Source organism: Phaseolus vulgaris, chromosome 6 (genome assembly GCF_051622355.1).
Source record: "Phaseolus vulgaris cultivar YP4 chromosome 6, ASM5162235v1, whole genome shotgun sequence".
Taxonomy (NCBI): Eukaryota; Viridiplantae; Streptophyta; class Magnoliopsida; order Fabales; family Fabaceae; genus Phaseolus; species Phaseolus vulgaris.
Window position 1 is genome coordinate 26,498,758 of NC_143503.1, and position 15,436 is coordinate 26,514,193.

Consider the following 15,436-nt stretch of genomic DNA (forward strand, 5'->3'; position numbering starts at 1 on the left):
GATGACAAGCAAATATGTCATCGTGGATCTTTGTCCTAATCCGTCTCGATGAAAAATTCTCGCATTGATCGGATATGAATAGTACTAGATTTTAAAAATAGGTATAAGGATAATGATGAATATGTATATGTTTGTCCCATCATCCTCCCTATATATGTTTGTATTTTAAATTATTAAAATATTCATAGTTCATTAGGTAACCTAAAAAACTTATCTTGACTCTTCTTTTTTGTCCTTAGTTTCATTTTATTTCACTACAAGAAAATCATAAAATAGAAGCTGATTTTAGAAATAAAAAATATTTAGTTGCTATAGTTACTAAATTATAGATCATTTTAGAAATTAAACAAATTTTTTGTTTCTAAATTAATTTATATTATTGCTAAATATTTTCTAAATTTGTTTCTAATTATTTACCAACACTACAAGAAAATGTTGTAATAGTAACTAATTTAGAAACTAAAAAAAAAACCGTTTCTATAGAAACCAATTTAGATACTATTTTATAAACTAAAAATTATTGGTTACTAAAAAAGTATCTATTATTAATAAAAATTATAATATAATTAGATACTATATTTTTGGTAGCTAATAATAAAAATAAAAATAAAGTTTTTTTTAGAGACCATTTTTTTAGTCTCTTGTTAAGATGTAATTGGAAACCATTTTTTTAGTCACTTTTAATTTAATTTAGAAACTAATTTTTGGTCTCTAAAAATAATAAAATTAGAAACTAATTTTTTAGTTTCTAATCATCATATAATTTAGATATTTAAATTTTTAGTCACTATTATTTAAATCTAGATACTAATTTTAGAATAATTAAATTTTATAAAATTAATTATTAATTTTTAATTTATAAAATATTTTAAATTAATATGAATAAATTTACTAAATTATTATTTTTAGTATAATATTAAAATAATTAATATTAATTTAAAATTACATTTAAAATAGTATTTTAATTTTTTAATTTTATTTAAACATAAAATTAAATTAATTATAAATTCAAAATATTTTTTAAATTAAAAAAATTATGAATTAATTTAAATAGATATACATACTTTTTAAAAACTTATTTAATTTTTTTAAATATGAGAAAATATTCTGCAGTTTGAATTTCTAACTCTATTAGAAATAAGTACATTTTACTAATTTATTTAGAATTATTTTTCTTATAAAATATTTATAAATTTTATTTCAATAATAATTTGCAAGAAATTATTACTAAATTTATTTTATTTAAGTTTGTATTTATTTAAATGTTTTTTATATTTTTTTTTAGAAAAAAATACTTTTTCTAAAATTCTACTTGATAAATATTTTTTTCCTCTCTTCTTCTTCTTCTTCTTCTTCAGTCGCAACCTTCCTTCACTCCACTCTCTCTTTCCTTCCTATTCACTCTCAATCTCAATCTCGTTCCTCTTTCTCAGTATTGCTTGTTCTTGATTTCTCTCTCAGTCTCATTCAATTGGTTCGTCTCACTATCTTGTTCTTTGTTCAAATCCAAGTAAGTCTCATTCTTCTTCTCCACACTGTCTCCTTCATCTACTTCACTCTCAGTTTCGTTATTCTTTATCACTGCCGTTCTCGTTCTCAATCTCGTCCAATTGGTTCATCTCACTGTCTCTTTCCTTGCTCAAGCTCAGGTAAATCATTCTCAATCTCTATATCTCGTGCTTGCGACTCGGAATATTGTCGATGACGGTGCTCAAACGCAATATGATCTTCAGTGTCACAGGCTTCAAGTTGTTCGCACAATTAGGTATGGTTTTTTTATTTTGATTTTATTTTTAGCAAGTTTAATGATTCTCATACTAGAGTTTCGATTGGGGAAATCTTTGCCCGTATACCTAATTACATATTGATAAAAATGTGGTAGGTTCTGTATTCATGCTTGGCAGATGTTTGACATCTTTGTTGTGGGGAGCTATAGTTGATCGCATTGGTCGAAAACCCGTAATACTTGCAGGGATCATTTCAGTGTAAGTATACATGTCAATGAACTGCATGCTTAGCTTTGAAGATTCCCATAATTATCAATGCTTACTTCATTTCAGTGTCATTTTCAACACACTATTTGGCCTTAGCAAAAGTTTTTGGATGGCTATTCTTACGAGATTTCTTCTCGGATGTTTCAATGGTTTTCTAGGACCAGTGAGGGTATAATATCTTTAACTCCTACTATTTCACACTTTCTTGTTTTTTCCACCAGTACTTGGATACAAATTTTGAATGCATGTGTTGATTATAACTTCATTCTCTTTCAAACTTTCATTTCTACATTTTCTTGTCTAACTACTTTATTTAACAAGCCTATGCCATTGAACTTTTTAGAGAAGAACACCAAGCTCTAGGACTGTCAACTGTAAGCATCACTAACTCTTTTACATTGTTAATTCTTAGAACTGCATTTCCACAACAAGTCATGTTGTGATTGGTTTAATAATTGGCCCTTCATTGAGAGGCTATTTGGCTCAGGTACTATTCATATTCTTAGCCATCTGGAGTATAAGATAAATCTTGCATAAAGCCTTGAATTTCCATATGTTTATAAGATGAAATGTTTTGAATTGAAAGTATTCTGGTTTTCTGAGAAGGTTAACTGCTGAAATTCTGTATTTAATTGTAGCCAGTAGAGAAGTACCCAAATATTTTTCCAAAAAATTCCTTTTGGGATAAGTAAGTGGACTTTCATATTCAATTTCTGTTTAAATTGCTTTATCATTTGGACCTATTTAGATAAACTTCTCCAGAAAATTAGTTTATGCCTGAATCATTTTTATAGAAGCTAGTACAAGAAAACTTTTACAAATTATATTAAGAATAATCAGATTTTTGCTTACTTATTATGTTTTTCTTTCTTATTTTATCTTCCTATAAGTACTCATGGAGAACTTTATCCAAATAAAATCTTAATGATGTGCTGATTTTTATTTTTCAAACATAAATAATTTTGTAGGTTTCCATAGTTCTTGCCCAACCTCATAACATCAGTATTTGCACTGTTAAAACCATGAAGAAGGGAGAGAAAGTGATTTTAAGTGTGAAGCCTCAATGTAAGTTGTCTGCTGATGAATTTAAGTGTAAATGCTTGTAATTCTTAATGTGGATGATAACCTTGTCATTTTATGGATTTAAAACATGGTTCTGATGTTTCCTTACCTGTTTTTGCATTCTTGTAGTGAAAGTAATTGGTAAGCTACAAGATGGTACTTTGTTTTTGAAGAAGGGTCATGATGATGAAGGGGAGCTGTTTGAATTCAAAACTGATAAGGGTAACTTGAAAAAATGTCTCAATGTTTTTCCCGATTCCCACTAAATTATTTATTAAGCTAGCTAATGTGAGTGTTTTAGGATTGAGCATAACAAGCAATTGATGGGTTTGACAAAGCTATTTTGATTATGAAGAAGGGTGAGGTGACATTGTTAACTGTTGCGCCCCAGTATGGTTTTGGCTCATCAGAGTCTCAACAAGAACTTGTTATGTTCCTTCTAACTCCACTTTGTATTATGAGGTTGAGCTAGTATCATTTGAGAAGGTAAGTTAATAAATAATCAATGATTTACAATTCTGCACTCATCTTGTGTTTCAATTTTCATTCTTTCATTCCTTTATCCATTGTTTGCGTTTGTTTCTTACTGATTTGTAACAATCTTTCAGTTCTAGCTTCCAAGACCATCCTTGATTTGTTCCAACCCAAAAGCTTGTGAGCTGCAAGTAGGCACAACAAATGTAAATTCAATCAAGATAGGAATAGACTAAACTTTCTTGTACATATAACTCATGGATATTAACAAAAGTTGAAAGTAGATTTCAAACTACGGCGAGTATCTTGAGTTTATGTGATTATTTTCTAGTTTCTACCACAATCTTAGTTCACATTCATAATTCATAAAAAAGTTCTTTTGTAAAATTTGAAAAAAAAAATTGAAAAATTTCTCATTTATAACTATATTTTGATTCTGAAAATAATTGCTTTGAGTTTATGAACTTTTAAAATTAGTGAACTTGAATCTACAAATAAATATAAAATATGAAAGAGTAAGTAGTTAAATAAATAAAAAAAGAAAAAAAAGTAGATGAATAAAATAATATTTTATAATAAATTACATTATTTAGAAACCAATATTGTGACCATTTTTTTGGTATTTATATATTTGGTCACTAAATGAGTTTTTATATATTTTGGTCACTAAATTGGTTTCAATGAAATTGGTTGTTAATTTGGTTTCTATATAATTGGTCACTAAATTAGTTTCTATATATTTGGTCACTAAGTTGGTTTTTATTTAACGGTAACTAAATTGGTTTCTAAATTAGATTCTAAATTGGTATCTAAAATTAGCGACCATGATTTTAGCCACTTAGTGCTATTAGTTTCTAAATTAGTCTCTAATTAAGTTAGTGACTATTTTTATCATTTTAGAAACCAAAAATTTAGTTTCTAAAAGCAATTTTTCTTGTAGTGCAAGTTTTTAACTACCAATTATTTAGACTCTAAATTTGGTAGAAAAACCTTGGTAGCTAATTAGATACCAATCTAGAAACCATTGAAACTAATTGAGAAATAAAAAAAAATTTAATATCTAAAATTGGTCTCTAATTTAGTCACTATAAAAACTAATTATTTTTAGTTTCTAAAATTAGTTTCTATTTCATGATTTTCTTGTAGTGATATATATATTAAAAATATACTAAATTTTATTAAAAATATACTAAATTTAAAATTGATATATACACTAATGTTTAAAATAATAAAAACTATTATAATAATTAAATTTTAACTTAATAAAATAAAATAACGAACCATCTTATTTATAATATATACCTAATATACAATTATGGTCATAAATGAGTTGACCAACAATAATAAAGATATCTTAATTATATATTATATGTAATTATAATGATAATAAAAGTGGACCCATAATAATAAATATATATTCTATAAGTAAGTATTTACATATGGGAGTTTTAATAGAGGTGTAATTTTATCTTTTAATAACTTTTTTTAAAAATTGTTAAAATAAATAAGTGTCTCATATTTTTAGTTAAAATTTAATGAAGTTATCTCAGTACGATCTCAGTTCAAATATGATAAAGTTATGTTATTTTGTAAGACTTATTTCTTTCATTAATTTTTTTTTTTAATTTTATCTATTTTATTAATTAAGAAATAAAATTTCAACACATTAATAAAAAAATTCTTAGTATATATACATGGTCTTATTTTTCTGGCGCTCCTAATAAGTTCTCCATGGCTATTTCCAAGCTATTCTTGCGCTTATTCATGGTCTATTTTCTGTGCGTTTTCTTCATCTGTGCATTTTCTGCATCCTCCTCTTCCTCCTCGAATACCATATGCAACCTCACACCATATTCATCGTTTTGCGAATCCAACTTGCCTTCTTATCACGGCCATGGTGGTGACATACACGAATATACCCGCTTTTTCTTAGACAAATCCTTGTCATCCTCAAAGATCTTTCTCTCATTGCTCTCTGAATACCTTAAGTCTCCATCCTTGTTATCAAAGCCCACCATCCTTGCCCTTCAAGATTGCCACCTTCTGACTGACCTAAACAATGGTTTTTTGTCCAGGACCCTAAAAAGCATCAATTCCACTAATACCCTTGGTACCTCAGAAGCTGAAACATTGCACACTTTGCTTACTGCTACACTGACCAACCAAGACACGTGCTTAACCAGCCTCCAAGAAACCACGCGAAACCCCGAAAATGACCTACTGTCACATCTTTCCACCGGAACCAAGCTTTATAGCATATCTCTTGCGCTTTTCAAGAGAGGATGGAAAGCCAAGAAAAACACAGAGAGAAAATTTGAAAGAAATGATCACATTATGTGGGAACAGAAGGTGTACGAGATTATCAGAAAAAAAGGAAGGAAGTTGCTTCGGTCGGATGCAGACAACGTTGTAGTGAACGAGAGAGTGGTGGTGAACCCAGATGGGTCTGGAAACTACAGAACAATCAATGATGCAGTGACTGCGGCTCCAGATAACTTTAGGGTTATTAACGGTTTTTTCGTGATTCATGTGGTGGGTGGAGTGTATGAAGAGTATGTTTCTATTCCCACAGAGAAGCAGTACCTGATGATGATAGGAGATGGAATTAACCAGACCATAATCACCGGCAATCACAGCGTGGCTGATGGTTGGACTACTTTCAGTTCTGCTACATTCGGTAACTAAGCTCCTCTCATTTTCTTATCTTCGGAAAGTTAAATCTTTTCATACCTTCACAATGCCTCATTCATTAGGACCCTGTTTCAGTTTTGTGGTAAGGAACTTCCAAAGTCTAAAATGGTAGAAAACAAATACTTCAAACCAATCTCATTACCATTACTGCATATTTATCAAAGTGGGGCTCCTTCAATAAAAGTTTTAGATTTGGGAAGTGGACCACATTCTCTTAATTCAAGTTGACATAACTTTAATTAAAAAATATATTAATAATTATTTAATTACAGTTGAAATTAAATAAAATTTAATAGTAAATTATTTTTATTTGGAACATAAAAACATCCGGAAGTAATGAGTAATGGTGTTGCATTTTCATCATTACTTTGTTACTAAAAACTAACACCCTTAAAAATGTTATTTATTAAATTAATTTTAAATACTCCATAATTTATTATTTAATTTTAATTAATATAAATTGTAGTTAAATAATTAATAATATATTTATTTTAAAACAAGAATATTTTAAAAAAATTAACTGAAGTAATGCAAGATGACGTGTACAAAGTCTTATCAATTGGCACCATTTCTCCAATTTTTTTTTTTAAGAAAAGCCCCACTTTAATAAAAAAAACAAAAACAAATACCATGATGCTCAAAAAAACCTTATACATTTCAAATGGTATACAATCTCTTGTAAGTTTTATAATACTAATCAAAACCACACGGAATCTGTTTTCTGGTTAATGCAAAAGATAATACAAAACCACGTGGAATCTGTTTTTGGGATACATTATTCTATATATTTCTTTGATAGTATAAAAGATAATAAATCATGTTTCCTTTCGCTACTAGTATACTTTCTTTTTAGAAGTTATATTTAGTTCGAAATGATTTGACTCCAAAATAAGGATTAGTAATTACATATAGATCACACGCAACCAAGACTATAAAGTATAGATGATTGATGATGCAAGCACGAACATCTATGTCACATTCTTGTTTATATTTCATAGTTCATGTCAGTTTCATACTGTGAGCATTTTCCTTTTTGAAAACCACATTGTAATTTTTCTCACCTGTTTGATGAAAAGAGTGATTCATAATTATAAGTTACGTTTCATACTGTAGCTGTGATTGGTCAAGGTTTTGTGGCAATCAACATAACATTTCGCAACACAGCTGGAGCAATGAAGCACCAAGCAGTGGCCCTCAGAAGCGGTGCAGACTTTTCTGCATTTTACAATTGTAGCTTTGAAGGGTACCAAGACACCTTATACGCTCATTCTCTTACGCAATTTTACAGAGACTGTGATATTTATGGTACGGTGGACTTCATATTTGGTAATGCAGGAGTTGTCTTGCAAAACTGTAACATCTATCCTAGACTCCCAATGGAACACCAATTCAATGTCATTACTGCACAGGGTAGGACTGACATGAACCAAAATAGTGGCATATCCGTACACATGTGTACCTTAACCGCTGCAAGCGACTTGGCTTCTAGTAATCGAACCATAAAAACATACCTGGGAAGACCCTGGAAACCATATTCACAAACAGTTTATATGCAATCTTTCATGAACAGTTTGATAGATCCATTGGGTTGGGTACCTTGGCTAGGGAAGTTTCAATTGGACACCCTTTATTATGCGGAATTTGATAATCGAGGACCTGGATCTGACACTAGTAATAGGGTTACTTGGCCTGGGTACCATGTCATCAATGCTACAGATGCAGTTGATTTTACAGTTGCTAGTTTTATACTAGGTTATCTTTGGCTGCCTGACACAGGAGTACCTTACTATCCTGATTTAGGAAAGTACACACAAATGTTGTAATTTAATAAAAAAAATTATAGCAATAGGCAAGATTGGTGATATTTTGAGAATTTGTTATATTTTACAAACCACAAAATATTAATATTTGTAATTAAAAATAAAATTAAAAAAACATATTTAATAAAAATATAATCAAAATGTAAAATATTGTTAAAATAACTTTTAAAATTAAAAAAATTATAAATAATTAAAATATTAATATTTATTGGGGTGTAGGATGGAGAATGGGTCTCAAAAAATCATTTTTGATAGGAAAATATCTGAAATTTTTTTAAATTTTTTAAAATTATAAATAATTAAAATATTAATATTTATAGGGGGTGTAGGATGAAGTATAGGTGTAAAAAAATCATTTTTGATAGGCAAATACCTGAAAAATTTTAAAATAATTATTTTTAAGATAAATTGTCAATGATATTTATAAATCAATTAAGTTTATTAATTTGTCACTTATTTATTTTTTAATTAAATTTGACAACTTCAATTTAAATAAAATATAAAGAAATTCTACACTGAATTTACAATTTTAGTATAATTTATATATATTAAAATTTTTAACTCGGTCGGAAATTTTAATTAATTTTTTTCTTCCATAAATAATAATTAATTAATATTTTTAAAATAAAAATATGTATATAATAATATTTTGAAATTTTTTATTTTAAAAATAATATCAAAAATATAATTTTGTTTTATTTAAGAAAATCATATATAAAGTTGAAGAATTAAAATGATTATTTTTCATGAAAAATAAACTAACCCTAAAATAAGTTTTACTATATTAAAAATGTATATAAAATATTTTAAATAGGTTGTGATAAATTAAAAATATTGATTATTTTTTAAATTTTGTTAAAGTTAAAAATATTTTGTTGTTTTTAAAAAAAAATTAAATTATGTTTGTGAATTACATTTTAGGGTTGATACAATTATAAATAAATGAGATATGGTTTATGTATAAATTCTTAGATTATATAATATGAATGTTCATGAAAGTATAGATTATATAATATATGAAAAGTAATAATATAGATGTATTTATGCTAAAATAAATATATTAAAAATAAACTAAATTATTGATTATAAGTCATTAAGAGAATATGATATTAAAATATTTGATGAAAACAACATTACAAAGGATGATTTTACTGTTTAGATGGACAATTTCATCTGTTGTGACTTTCATTGCGATAGTAAGAACATTTTTTTAGCTTACTTTGAATTGGTTGATCCATTTCATTATGCACACAAGTTATTTTTTTTAATCAATAACCAATAAATTAAATAAAATAAAAAGAAACACAAAGGGGTGTTTCAACCCTTTTACAATAAAAATCAAACAACTTCTCTAAGCACCCCCACAACGAGTGCAAACCAAACCAAGCGGGGAAACAGATAAACGATCTCTCAAACCACACACCATACAACAATCAACATTTTGATACTATATTAATACAAGTATTTGGGCATTGGACACAACTTGAGAAAGAGAAAGACACCCTTGGAACCTTATTTTTTAACCAGGACCACGACTGCACTTGAACTAGAGAGAAGATTTCACTTCATCCTCTTTTGCTTTGTTAAACATTGTTTTTCCATATGCACCAAATAATGGAAACCCATACCCCTTTCCACAACTCATTACCTTCTTTCCTAAACCAAGTACAATAAAATTGTTCGAAGTGTTCATTCAGAGAAAAGTGATTTACAAAACTAACCCCGATCCATTTGCTGCATGAATTTCAAACAACATTTGCAATCAGACAAGATAACAGGAGGTGAGAAGTCGTTTCCTCTTTGCTCCCACATAAAACCCACAAAGAATCAGCAAGATGAACGACCCTTCTAACTAGATTTTGCTTTGTAGCGATCCTGTCTTGCAATGCTCTCCAAGCAAAACATTGTGCCGATGGTGGAATCAACAGGCTCCACAAGACTCTAAATATATCAATACATGCAGTTGGGATTAGATTGGAAAGGATTTTATATGCAGATTTAACAAAATACTTAGTCTCCATTTATCGTCCCAACCTAACTTCAAGAGTTGACCTTCCATCACAGGCATGAATTCATGTAGTTGGGCCTTCTCCCACTCAAACCATTGTCTTCTCCACTTGAATTCTCAGTTTCAAATGTCTCTATGTCATTTACCAAAGCAACACAGGGGCTATCAATGATGAGGGAATTATTAAACACCCTTGGAAATCTAACTTTTAGTTGACAATTATCCACCTAAATGTCTTCCCACAACTTTACTTTATCACCAGATCTTATTGCCCATGTTATATTAGAATCAAACCAGTTTATACCTATCCATCCTCACACGCTTTGTTTAAGTCACACCACCATCTAGATGGATGCTTTAAGATTCTAGGATAAAAATGATTCATCCATGAGTCATATTTAGAATCAAGAATATATTTCCATAACCCATTCTCTAGAAACTCAAGTCTCCATTTCCATTTACTAAGTAAAGCTTTGTTGAAAGAATATAATTGCTTGAATAACCCTCCCTCCGCTTTAGGTTTGCATATATTATCCCATTTAATTCAAGAGAATAATTTATAGTCTGTTTATTAGTAAAAGAAACGAGTAATTTGTAGTGTTGTGTAGTTGATACTTATAGACTTATCTTTAGCACATGAGTTATATTTATTTTTTAAGTTTAAAACTAAAAATAAAATGAAAATATGAAATGTGTACAATTAAAAAATCTTCATTATATATTATTATAGAATATAAATACAAGAATAGACAATAATAATGAATTTATAAACTTTTAAATTTATTTATCTATATTATCTATATCATCATTATACAAAGGATACCTTATTTGGTAATTTTTTTTGTCATTTTTAATCTTTTAATTGGACAATTTTATAAAAATAATTTATTTATGTAACAAAACAAATAATTAAATAACTTTTTTAATTTTATTGCGGTTGTCTAAATTAACGTTGGCCAGAGAGTAAAGCAAGGTAGAAAGAGAAATTTTGCCAATAGGGTGAATTACCGCAAGATAAGGCCCTTCAAGGGCTTCCTTTCTAATAATGGAACATCAAAACAAAAACAAGAGATGGTTGGCACATATTTCGTATTAGCTAAACAAAAAGATCGACGTTAACTCCAAGCCTCAAAGTTTTTTGAACTGACATAACTAACTCTCCATGAAAAACATCAATAAATAGACACTTATGTTCCAAACCAAAATCGCAACACACTCTCAACAGGGCCGTCTGGATCGCAACACCTGAGCGAGTCCTTTTCCATTCACACCCTGGGGGGCTCCTCTTCCTGCCTCGTACGTATCACTCTTTACGTTCTTCACTTCATCAATTTAATCACTTTTAATCATAATAATCACAAACAACAACTATAATATGTTAATTTGTTCTTCACTTTTGTTCTGTGATTATATATTTTGCATGTATATAGGTTGGTGTGAATTAGTAGCTGCTTGATTAACAATAAAGGATGGGGGGTGATGCACAGAAGAAGAGAATCGTCATCATTGGCGTTTCTACCTTCTTGCTGGTGGCTATGGTGGTAGCCGTGACGGTTAGCGTAGGCCTCAACAACAAGGGAGCAAGCGAGGATGAAACGGAAGCAAGAAAATCACACGTAGCTTCCTCCATGAAAGCGGTGAAAACCCTTTGCGCACCCACGGATTACCAGAAAGAATGCGAGGACAGTCTCAATGAAAACGCCGGCAACATCACTGACCCCAGGGAACTCATAAAACTCGCCTTCAACATCACCATCACCAGAATCAGCGATGGGCTCGGGAAAACACAGCTCCTGCACGACGTCGAGAGCGACCCCAGAACCAAGGAGGCCCTCGACACGTGCAAGCAACTGATGCACCTCTCCATCGAGGAGTTCAATCGCTCCCTCCAGAGGTTCAACAAGTTCGAACTCAACAGCCTCGATCGCATCCTAACCAGTCTCAAGGTGTGGCTCAGCGGCGCCGTCACGTACCAGGAAACGTGCCTTGACGCATTCGACAACACCACCACCGACGCTGGCAAGAAGATGCAGGGGCACTTGCAAACCGCCATGCACATGACCAGCAACGGTCTCGCTATCATCAGCGAGCTATCGAAAACTCTCTCCGATATGCACGTCTCCAAGTCTGGGCGCCGCCTCCTAACCGCTGCTGACGATTTGCCCGTCCTTGGCCACGAGACCGACGACTTTGACCTTCCCGATTGGGTTGAGAGCCGCTTTGGGGTTCGCAGACTCCTGCATATGACTGGACGCAAACGCATGGCGCATGTCGTTGTTGCCAAGGATGGCAGTGGAAATTTCACCACCATCAATGACGCCTTGAAGCACGTGCCCATGAAAAACCTAAGGCCGTTTATTATCTACATCAAGGAGGGTGTTTACGATGAGTACGTCGAAGTTTCCAGAAACATGACCCATGTCGTCATGATTGGTGATGGTGGTAGGAAGTCGAGGATCACAGGCAGCAAAAACTTCATCGATGGGGTTGGAACCTACAAAACCGCCAGTGCCGGTACGTCCCTTCCATTCAGTTAATTATGTTCAGCAATCTCTTATACATGTATAAATATAGTTGCAGAAAACTGATGAAAATATTTATAAATGCTTGCAGCCATTATTGGAGATTTCTTCGTTGCCATAGGCATGGGATTTGAGAACACAGCCGGCGCTGAAAAGCATCAAGCAGTGGCATTGAGGGTTCAATCTGACAGGTCCATCTTCTACAAGTGCCGTATGGATGGGTATCAAGACACACTTTACGCCCACGCCATGCGTCAATTCTACCGCGACTGCATTATTTCAGGTACCATCGACTTTGTCTTCGGTGATGCAGTGGCTGTGCTCCAGAACTGCACATTCGAGGTCAGAAAACCGATGGCAAACCAGCAATGCATTGTGACCGCACAAGGTAGAAAGGAGAGGAACCAGCCATCGGGTATAATCATCCATGGAGGGTCCATTGTGTCAGACCCCAGCTATTACCCAGTTAGGTTCGACAACAAGGCCTACTTGGCTCGTCCATGGAAGAATTTCTCAAGGACCATCATCATGGATTCCTACATTGATGACTTGATCACACCCGATGGCTACATGCCATGGCAAACAGTGGAAGGTTTAAGCGGAATGGACACTTGTTTCTACTCTGAGATCAACAACCATGGCCCTGGTGCAGACAAGTCGAAGCGCGTGAAATGGGAAGGAATCAAGAGCCTCTCAAACGACATGGCAACAACATTCTTGCCATCCCCGTTCTTCCATGGAGATGACTGGATTAGGGTCACAAGGGTTCCATACGATTCTGGCTTACCCTCCCCCACTCATTGATCAGTATAATTCTTTTTGAGAGAGAGCCAGAGTGCGTGTTGCCAAATTAAGTCGCCAGTTCATCACTCATGCTTGTGTTCTTCTACCACCACCTTTATCTTTTCTTTCTTTCTTCTATTCATTATTTGCTCTGAAATGCAAGTGCGTATGAACTGGCCTTTTCCTACAGTTCTCTATGCTTGTAGGATACTTAATTAATTAGATTCCCAATTACTTAACTCACAATTCTCTTCTTCTTAAATTAATTCTTCCATACTCCTTTTACCACCATGCTTTAATACCATCAAATTTATTGAAATGAATACAATTTTAAAAATTATACAAATTAATAAATTGTGCATTTCAAAGCGTATGACTTCTAAATAAATACTCTTTTTTAATGAATAAACACAAGATTTATTTTTTAAAATATTTTATATTATATAAATATATATTTTATTCAAACATCACTTCAAAATATTATTTTTATAATGAAGTTGTACTTGATAGATATAATTCATTTTTTAATTTTTTTTACATTAATTTATTTTATTTAAATAAGCATATTTTTCAGAATAATTATATATATATATATATTTAATAAAAAGAAATCATATATAAATTTTACTTATTAAATCATTAAAAAAAATATTTATATAAAAAATTAGATAAAGTAAAAGAAACTTTAAAAAGTAAAAGAATTAATTTTAATTTATTAAAAAATATTTAAAAAATAAAAGCGTTTACATAAATTTTTTAAAAATAATTAATCAATTTTTTTCAAAAAAAAAATTATAAATAAAAAATATGTTTATACAAAAAAAAACACAGAATTAAAAATATATATATAAATCGTACTTTACATGTACGAATGTTTTCAAAATATAATTTAGCACGATTTATCTATGTGTAATTTTCTTAAAATTTATCTATTTTAATAAATTTGAATAAAAATTATATCCATTTGATTAAAAAAACTCTACTTTAGTAATGATTCACAAAGTAATTTTTCTATGTTACTTTGGAGAAATGAAAGTGAACTTATTAAGTCTAACTAATATATAGAAAACGTAAAATGATTTCCATTTTTATTTTCTTTATTTTGTTACACACTATTCTTAATATAAACTTTCAACTTTAAAAGTATAAATGTTATTTATTAAATCAACTTTAACATAATGAATATAATCTAACTCAAGTGATAAATTTAAAATTATATATATATATATGAAATAAAATATACAAGAAAATCGGAAGAAGTTGGTATTTCTATCGCATCAAACAAAAAAATAGATAACTTTTTTAAAATGTTTCATATAACCAGAAAAATACATCCATATGGTATTTTTTTTATTTTGTTTATCAAATAAACAATTTATTAAGGAAGTTCTTGATGAAATGAGTTATAATATTACGAGATTAAGTTGACATACAATCTATATATCAATTTCAACATTAAAATAAGTAATCTTTTTATGGATCTATTAAATGAGTGAGTTAAAATGAAGAAAATGTATTAAAATAGTGTAATTTTTTAATCAAATTATTATAATGGAGAATTAAATTTCGAAATTATCAATATAGATAAATCATATTTGTATGAAAAGACTTTTATTCTAAATAAGTCATCCATAAATGATATTTTATTTTGAATGATACGACTCTCATTTTTTAAAGTGAAATCATGTTTGATCAACAAGACTTTTGGCAATGTGTTTGATGGTTCTCAGGCACAATGAACACCAATGCTTTTGGATTTGTTAGATGATATTATACTTAGTTTATATCTTTTAGTTTGAGGAAATGTTTGAGATTACATAATAATTTACAATTTCATTTGATGTGATAGTTATGTTTTTTTATATTTTATACGTTTTTATATGATATTGTTCAATATGACTAGTGATTTACTGTGTACAAGTTATTAAAGATGGTAAAATTTAGGAAACAAATTGAACAAAAAAAACTCAATAAAAAGGATGGTTTTAATTAAAATCGTAATTTATATCCAATATAAAGGATAATTATTGCCACAACAAACAATCATCTACGTGGATCGATAGACGACAATTAAAACTTTGT

General features: G+C 30.1%; 3 protein-coding genes across 3 annotated transcripts; all 3 read left to right on the forward strand.

Moving 5' to 3' along the window:
- The first annotated feature begins 74 nt into the window (after positions 1 to 74).
- Positions 75 to 3,883, forward strand: LOC137833506 (uncharacterized). Its single transcript, XM_090303933.1, has 10 exons — positions 75 to 81; positions 1,359 to 1,510; positions 1,650 to 1,765; positions 1,905 to 1,985; positions 2,061 to 2,163; positions 2,407 to 2,481; positions 2,963 to 3,059; positions 3,186 to 3,278; positions 3,358 to 3,542; positions 3,665 to 3,883. Exons 1-9 carry the CDS (start codon positions 75 to 77, stop codon positions 3,378 to 3,380), a joined length of 747 nt encoding a protein of 248 aa, XP_090160059.1. The 3' UTR covers positions 3,381 to 3,542; positions 3,665 to 3,883.
- Positions 3,884 to 5,261: 1,378 nt separating this feature from the next.
- LOC137833507 (pectinesterase) lies at positions 5,262 to 8,044 on the forward strand. The gene is made up of 2 exons (XM_068641852.1): positions 5,262 to 6,207; positions 7,335 to 8,044. Exons 1-2 carry the CDS (start codon positions 5,262 to 5,264, stop codon positions 8,042 to 8,044), a joined length of 1,656 nt encoding a protein of 551 aa, XP_068497953.1.
- Positions 8,045 to 11,245: 3,201 nt separating this feature from the next.
- LOC137831655 (putative pectinesterase/pectinesterase inhibitor 28) lies at positions 11,246 to 13,593 on the forward strand. Its single transcript, XM_068639417.2, has 3 exons — positions 11,246 to 11,345; positions 11,480 to 12,563; positions 12,663 to 13,593. The coding sequence occupies exons 2-3, from the start codon at positions 11,519 to 11,521 to the stop codon at positions 13,373 to 13,375; spliced, it is 1,758 nt and encodes a 585-aa protein (XP_068495518.1). The 5' UTR covers positions 11,246 to 11,345; positions 11,480 to 11,518; the 3' UTR covers positions 13,376 to 13,593.
- Positions 13,594 to 15,436: the final 1,843 nt, after the last annotated feature.

What these genes read in the sequence shown, in the direction of transcription:
- LOC137833506 (XM_090303933.1), top strand. An exon ending in TGTTCTTTGTTCAAATCCAA is followed by an intron (nt 1,511 to 1,649) that starts GTAAGTCTCATT and finishes GCTCAAGCTCAG; the next exon opens with GTAAATCATTCTCAATCTCT. An exon ending in GTTTTCTAGGACCAGTGAGG is followed by an intron (nt 2,164 to 2,406) that starts GTATAATATCTT and finishes GTTAATTCTTAG; the next exon opens with AACTGCATTTCCACAACAAG.
- LOC137833507 (XM_068641852.1), top strand. Translation starts at nt 5,262, where the DNA reads ATGGCTATTTCCAAGCTATTCTTGCGCTTATTCATGGTCTATTTTCTG. An exon ending in TTTCAGTTCTGCTACATTCG is followed by an intron (nt 6,208 to 7,334) that starts GTAACTAAGCTC and finishes TTCATACTGTAG; the next exon opens with CTGTGATTGGTCAAGGTTTT.
- LOC137831655 (XM_068639417.2), top strand. Translation starts at nt 11,519, where the DNA reads ATGGGGGGTGATGCACAGAAGAAGAGAATCGTCATCATTGGCGTTTCT. An exon ending in CTACAAAACCGCCAGTGCCG is followed by an intron (nt 12,564 to 12,662) that starts GTACGTCCCTTC and finishes AAATGCTTGCAG; the next exon opens with CCATTATTGGAGATTTCTTC.